Source organism: Alligator sinensis, unplaced genomic scaffold, assembly GCF_000455745.1.
Source record: "Alligator sinensis unplaced genomic scaffold, ASM45574v1 scaffold195_2, whole genome shotgun sequence".
Taxonomy (NCBI): Eukaryota; Metazoa; Chordata; order Crocodylia; family Alligatoridae; genus Alligator; species Alligator sinensis.
This window is the reverse complement of record NW_005842253.1, coordinates 1,278,029-1,285,195: the sequence shown is the minus strand read 5'-3', so window position 1 is coordinate 1,285,195 and position 7,167 is coordinate 1,278,029. Positions and strand designations below refer to the sequence as shown.

The following is a 7,167-nucleotide window of genomic DNA, read 5'->3' as shown; positions in this document are numbered from 1 at the left end:
TGCTGAACCCCTGTAGATGGGGTCTTCTGAGCCTCTGGATAAAGCTCTAGGATATTCTGGGATACTGGATAAAGTTCCATTTACAGAACTCACTTGAAAAATTGAGGTGTCACTCAATGTATATTGTGATTGTCTGTCTCTTCCTTTTGAAAGAGGTAGTTAGATGTGTTGGAAGTTAGGCAGAAGGCTGGCAGAGTGACACCTTTGAAACTGACTTATTCAGAGAAGCATGAGCTTTCACAGGCTACAGCCTTCTTTGTCAGATGGCTCTAGTCAACAAGGGCACCTATACCCGTGCTCAGGAGTGGGGGGGGGCGGCATTTTTAATTAACCCAGTTCCCGGAGAACAGCTCTAATTTAAACACTGCAGCACCATATGTATTAAGCATCCACAATTTCAAAAGTGGCCATGGAGTGCTTTAACTAAAGTTCATTCGACGAGCTTTTGTTAAAGCGCCCCAGCAGCCATTTTTAAACCCATAGGAGCTTACACACATGATACTGTGGTGATGCTAGAACCTGCTAATTAAAGCAATTAGAACTGCAAAAGCAGACTGTTAATCAAGTCTGCTCTGACACGTTCTAATTAGAACATGTTGGAGCATATGTATAGGTACCCCGAAAGCTCATGCCTGTCTGAATGAGTTAGTGTATAAGGTGCCACTCTGCCTGCCTTTTTTCTTTTCTTATGAGTTTTGATAACAGGGAAATTGTTAACATTTGATTGTCATTGCCAAGCTTTATATGCAATTCTGTAGAACTGGTGTATTTCACATCTGTTGATAGAACAAATATGATTACAGTTTAAAGAGCCTGAACAAAATCTATACTATTTGCCACTGAAAATAGATCATAAGTGAAACTTTATAGGTGTAAAGGCTTCATGTTTGCACTCTGCAAGGGGTGAATATTGCTCTTAAAAATTGTTTTAGGTTCTCCGCAAACTCAGGCAGATGTCATTGTGTTGATTTACATCTAGCTAGTATTTTGAAATCTTTCTTTTTGAACACCCTACTAACACAGGCTCCCAAGTATTTCTTTCATGAGGAGTACAAAGAGTTTTCCAGGTATCTGGGAAATCTGTTATGGGCCTTAAACAAAGGCAGCAGTGTGGATCTGTTCTCTCTGAATTTCCATTCTATCCTGCAAAGTCCAGTTTCTTGCTTTGACTATCAGTGTTTCCTTTTTCATAATAGGCCATAACCAAGTTTTTAAACTTACTCCTCTTAGTGTAGATTAAAACCTGTGATGGGCTTTCAGAATTAAATGTAGTGTCTTGGTTCTGTTTTTGTTTACAGTAAACTAAATCCCTTGAACCAGGCTGGAAACAAAATGTAGGGTCTCCCTTTGGCTCAAAGAGATACCTCAAAGAGTTTAAACAAAACAAAATCTTTCTAACTTTTCTCTCCAAAGCTATTTCTTGAAGAGACTTTTTAGAAAGAAGGAAAGCATGACCTTATTGAAGTCGGTGATAATTTTGTTATTGACAGTCCACAGGCCCAACATTTCTCCTAAAGTCTTTTCAACCAAACAGACCCCCAAACTCTCAAGTTTCCTTTCCTCCCTGTGGCAATTTAGCTACCTAGTCATTCTTAGTAGCTCTAAGATGCGAGCCAGCAGTCTGCACTAAGATGCTTGTTTAGTGTACACTAAGCAGCCTAAATCTGGGGTGGACCCAGCATGTGCAAGCATTTGCTGCTTGTAGGAAGCAGGCGTAGCCAGTTGGGTAAGTGGCGGGCAGGAGGGGTTGCTGGTGGGGGTTGATAGGTCCATGGTGGAGCTACCCAGTCTGGGGGAGGTGGAAATTGCCCAGTCAGGGTCAGGGGAGTTAAAACAGCACAGCCCTGGGACTATGATGACTACCTGTGCTCTTCTAGCCCCGGGGCTGTGCTGTCAACATGTGCAGGTGTTCACTAAACTGGGCTAACCCCTGCTAGATTGGGTTAACCTCAGACCAATATAAAAATAGCTTACCTTTGTGGTGAACTAACTTTGATCATGCACACCATTTTTAGGGCAATGTGAGAAAGTCCCCAAGTTAAGAACTGAGAATCAGACAATTTAAAAATTAGTTTGAACAGTGTGGACCATAGTTTTAGCAAGATATGTTTAAAAAAATAAACATTGGGAACACATGGAAAACAAATACTGAAAAAAGCAGGGTGAGGGAAAATAACAGTCAAGGGAACAGGAAATAAGAGCAATAGTGGGAAATAGGAAGGAGCAGTAAAAGCAAAAATGATGGAGTACCTATTTATCTTGTGGGGGGAAATTGATGCAAAACTATTATATCAAAACAGCAATAAATATAAAAACAGACATTGCAAATAGGAAAGTGAACGTTTTGATTAGAATAAAATATTTTATGTAAGTTATTATATTGATTATATTAGTTTTTATGTGTTTATATCTGTTCTTTATATGTGTCTAGTGGGAACTATGGAAGTGTGTTTGAAGTCTTTCATTGGTATATGTAGGTCTTAGTAAATCCAAATGTGAGCTGTGTTTGGCTAGATACTGCTTGAATAATAGGGGGTTCTGTAAGGGCACCTAATTTTTTTTTGAAGCAGAAATTTTTGGGCTTCAGAATTTTTCTTGTGTTCACTGGTAAATTTCATAAAATGGTATTTGTAATAACATTAGCTATTTTTAGAGTTTTTACAGTTACAAAGACATAAAATAAATTGTAAGTTACTACCTCTTCAACCAGCAGGTTAAAAATCGTTAGACATGGCTAAATAAATTTAAACAGTAGGCAATCAACACCTGCATTCATTATGAGCATGATAGAAAGGTACTTCTTATCAATATTTCTAATAGCTACAATTTAAGTCCTTGAAGTTGCAGACTGACCATTCTTCCAGAAGTTTTAAAAATTATACTTTCCGCAGGTAACTTAACCTCATTGAAAGCCTTGAATCTAAGGCATTGTCCCCTGGAGTTTCCACCTAAAGATATTGTACAGAAGGGACTCCAGTCCATTCTCTGCTTTCTCCGAAACGCTGGGAATGGAAATGCAGAATCAGTTACTCTAGGTATGTATGATAATTACTTATGTACATTACTTTAACATGTAATTAACTTATTTGAAAAATGTGCTGGAGCTATTCATTCCCTCTGTAGTTTTGTGTGCAAGCTGTGCAATCAACTTTTGTATCAAAGAAAAAATTAGACATCAAATCCTGAAATGTAAACACAAAAGGAAATTAACTTTTATTTTCTTTTTTAAAAGATATGCTTTATAGTCTTGAAGGGGGGGATTTGGATTTTATGTGTTAAGAGATAAAGAGAGATGTGGGGCACATTTACTATGACTGGAGCAAGAGAAAAGGAAGATGTCCTAGCTGAGGCAATTCGGATAGACTCTAGGGGAGACCTGGTTAGGTGTATTAGTCAAGATGAAAAATTACTACATACTGGAGTTTGGTAAAGGGAACAAGAAGGAAAGGATAGATTGTGGGGATATTTAAAAGGAAGCAATAATAGGCCTTTATAAGAAACTGGATGTAGTGAAGGAAGATTACACTTGGATTGTGAGCCTGAGAGAAGGAAACGATAGTAGATGCAATAGAGATAAGAGGGGCAAAGGAAAGGAAACAGATTCAGTAAGAAAAAAGAATCAGACTAATGCTTTGTGGTTCTGTCTCTGACAGTGACCACTACCAGATGCTTTGAAAAGATCCAAGGAAACCTGTAATGGACAGTTATGGAATAACTTATGCATAGGATAAATATCTCTAACCTTCCGCAGTCAGCAGTTAGCTAATGTCCTGATGCATAGGGGACTATGCTCCTTAAAAATACCTATATATTATTTAACGGAGGAGATGGAATGCAGTGGTGAACACATGAGAGATTGTTTTATCGTTTACTAATTAATTTAAATATTTTATCTGTTTTCAATTATGTGTCTTGGTTTTATTGTAAGTGTTCCTGAGCTTTTTCGGGGGAGGTAGCATAGAAATCAAATAAATATCGGGAGGGATTTAAGGTTGAGAGAGAGGTCTGGGAACCAATATAGGAGTGATAGTTGAAATTATAAAAAAAAAAATCATCAAAAATGAAAGAGAAAAAGACAAGAGCCACTGAAGTAAAAATGCCATGTGGGCTCAGTGATCACAAAGAGCCAGGATTTTCTTGTACATCTACATATAAAATACACATGCTCTAGCAATAACATGCCCTGGCACTGAATACAGAGGAAAGTATCAATAATGAAGTATTAGTACAACTACCTGCATTTATTGTGCCTAAACCTGCTAGAATGGTCAGAAAAAGGAAATCTGGAATATAGAAGTACAGATAATCTAAATCTGTTTGCAAATGAGCAAAAGTAATTTAATGTACAAAAAACTAGAACTCTTGGTTCCAAAATGATACCTTTTATTAGACCAACTGGAAAATGGTAAGAAAATTGTCCTTTTCGGCAAGGTTTCGGGATCAAAGTCCCTTTGTCAGACTCTGGGAAAAGTGTAGATGGTATAAGATGGTAAAAAGTCCCCATAGGTAGGAAATAAATTTCATTTTTGCAAAGAGGGAGCTGGAGATAGAAGGCTGTCCCTCTGGGTCCATGACAGTATATAATATAAGCTTCCTATATAAATACAATATCTGAAGAAAAAAAATTAGGATGATTATTTTGCTACATTAAAAAGCCAAAACAGATTAGTGTGCTTTCAAAAAATGGATGGGGTTGTCAGATATTGTACTGTGCAAAGAACACAGATGGTTATTTTGCTTTGTGAGCCATAGTCCAAATATTGTTGCACTTATTACTATGGAATAATAACAAAAATAAGCCCAAGATTACAATTTTAATTTTAATCAGCAGTTAATACAGTTATTTAAAAGTAATAATCATAACTTTAGTTAAATCCTATTTAATTTTACATGCCTAAATGACATGTATGCAGCTTGGTAGTGCCTGGCACTTATGCACAGTTGGGGTTCTATTTTGCCCTGCATGGAATTAAGCAGGAAGAAGAGAGCCCTCCAATGTTTTAATCCAATAGCCTAGTTGTTAGGGCATTTGCTTATGGAGTAGGAGATCTTGGATCTAAGCTCCCCTTGCCTAGAGGAGGTTTGAATCTGTACATCTCACTTCCCAGCACAGTACTTTAACTACCAGGCCACACAGTAGGCATTGCCCAGGCTCCTCTCTGGCACTCCTTCTGAATCTGACTTGTTGCATTATTTAATATTCAGTGGATACAATGGACAACTGTGGTGGAGTTTTTGCCCTGTTGGAATCAGGGACCCAACCTAGCATTCAGGGCTCCATTCATCTCACGGTGTCATACACTCTCTAGCTTGTTCTCTTTCTCCTTTTGCCTCAGATTTCCCTCTCCTGACAGCCTAGTAGATCAGCTTCAAGATTAGAGAGGGTCTTGAGAAATGGCTAACCCACGGCTTGATGATTAATATACTTTGCCAGAAAGTAGAAAGTTCAGGTTCAAGCCCTTTCTGGGTGAAGGGGGACTATGCACTACGTGCCCTAACCATTGAGCCAGGGCTGCCCAATTTCAAAGCATCTGGGGACTGACTGTACATTGCATGAGTTGTGGGCTTCCAGGCCATGCAACTTGGAGGCCAGATGCTGTGCAGGCTTTTCGAACCTCCACTGTGCAAGCAGCATTAGCCCCACTAGCCACTCCCCTGGGAGCTTCTCCACACCCTGCCACAAGGGTTCCCCTGCTGCTGCTTCTAGTCTGGCCAGCCCCCTTCCACCCATGCTACGATTGCTGCAGTAGCCCACTTCCTCTACATCCCTGGCACCACCATGTGGGAGAGAACCTGATCCCCAGTTGCTTCTGTGTGAGCAACTCAACCTCCCCTTGCTCCATGTTTGGTGGCTGGGCAGAAGCACACAAGTCTCACATTAATCCATCACAGGCTAGATGTGGCCCTCATGCTGCCATTTGGGCAGCCCTGCACTATGCTATTTGTCTAAAAGGTGGGACAGCCCCCTTCCTCCTCATCTGAGATCTAACCTGGCCATGGGCTTTTGACTGGCTGAAATGCTGCAACTTACCCAGCCTTTGGTATGTACCAAGGAATCCAATTTTGCTGTGCAGCTGCCCAGGCACATAATGGCCATACTGAGTGGATGTATTCACACTTGCATACTGGGACAGAATTCCATTTTTTATGTAAGTGCCAAAAAACAGCTGCGTGACTGCCTGTGTTTCATTTAAGCACATAAAGGGAAATGAAATTTAGCTCCTGCTATCTGGATGTAATCGCTTACTAGTGACCATGCTACTGGTGTGCCCCTTCCACTCAGGACTAGTCTGCACTGTTGTAGATTTCATAGATTTCATAGACATCAGGGCTGGAAGGGACCTCGGAAGATCATCGAGTCCAGCCCCCCGCGCAAAGGGCAGGAAGTCAGCTGGGGTCATAGGATCCCAGCAAGATAAGCATCCAGTTTCATCTTGAAGGTGTTCAATGAAGGCACTTGAACCACCTCCGGTGGCAGGCTGTTCCAGACCTTGGGGGCTCGGACAGTAAAGAAATTCTTCCTTATGTCCAGCCTGAAACGATCTTGAAGTAGTTTGTGACCATTCGACCTCGTCATCCCTTGGGGCGCTCTGGTGAACAAACGTTCCCCCAGATGCTGGTGGTCACCCCTGATAAACTTGTAGGTGGCCATCAGATCACCCCTGAGCCTGCGCTTTTTCAGGCTAAAGAGCCCCAGGGCTCTCAGCCTGTCATCGTAGGGTCTGTTTCCCTGACCTCTGATCATGCGCGTGGCTCTTCTCTGGACTCTCTCAAGCTTCTCCACTTCCTTTTTGAATTGTGGAGCCCAAAACTGGACACAGTACTCCAGCTGCGGCCTCACTAAGGCCGAGTACAGGGGGAGAATGACGTCCCGGGATTTGCTTGAGAAGCATCTATGGATGCAAGCCAGCGTTTTGGTCGCTTTACTAGCCCCACGGACAAGTAACAAGGGCACACCTTGTGTTGTTGCTACTTGTCCCCGGGGAATGCCCATGCTACATGTGGCAGGTTAATGTGGGTGGGCGCATGCACACATGCAAGCACTTGTGCCTGCAGCAGCTCAAATAGAAGCAGTGCAAATTTGAGCCGGGGCTTTTTGCCTCAGAGCACATGCTTGGACATGCACTTTGTTGTGGAGCAAATTGTGCCACTTGGGGCAAAATAACC

General features: G+C 41.4%; 1 protein-coding gene across 6 annotated transcripts in view; it reads left to right on the top strand.

The window, feature by feature from the left end:
* Positions 1-7,167, top strand: part of LRRC27 (leucine rich repeat containing 27) — an 81,726-nt gene that overhangs the window by 22,351 nt on the left and 52,208 nt on the right. For all 6 annotated transcript variants that reach the window (XM_025208826.1, XM_025208823.1, XM_025208825.1 and 3 more), the window contains exon 5: positions 2,892-3,035. In XM_025208826.1, coding sequence (XP_025064611.1) covers positions 2,892-3,035 — 144 coding nt within the window. The remainder of the gene's footprint in view (positions 1-2,891; positions 3,036-7,167) is intronic.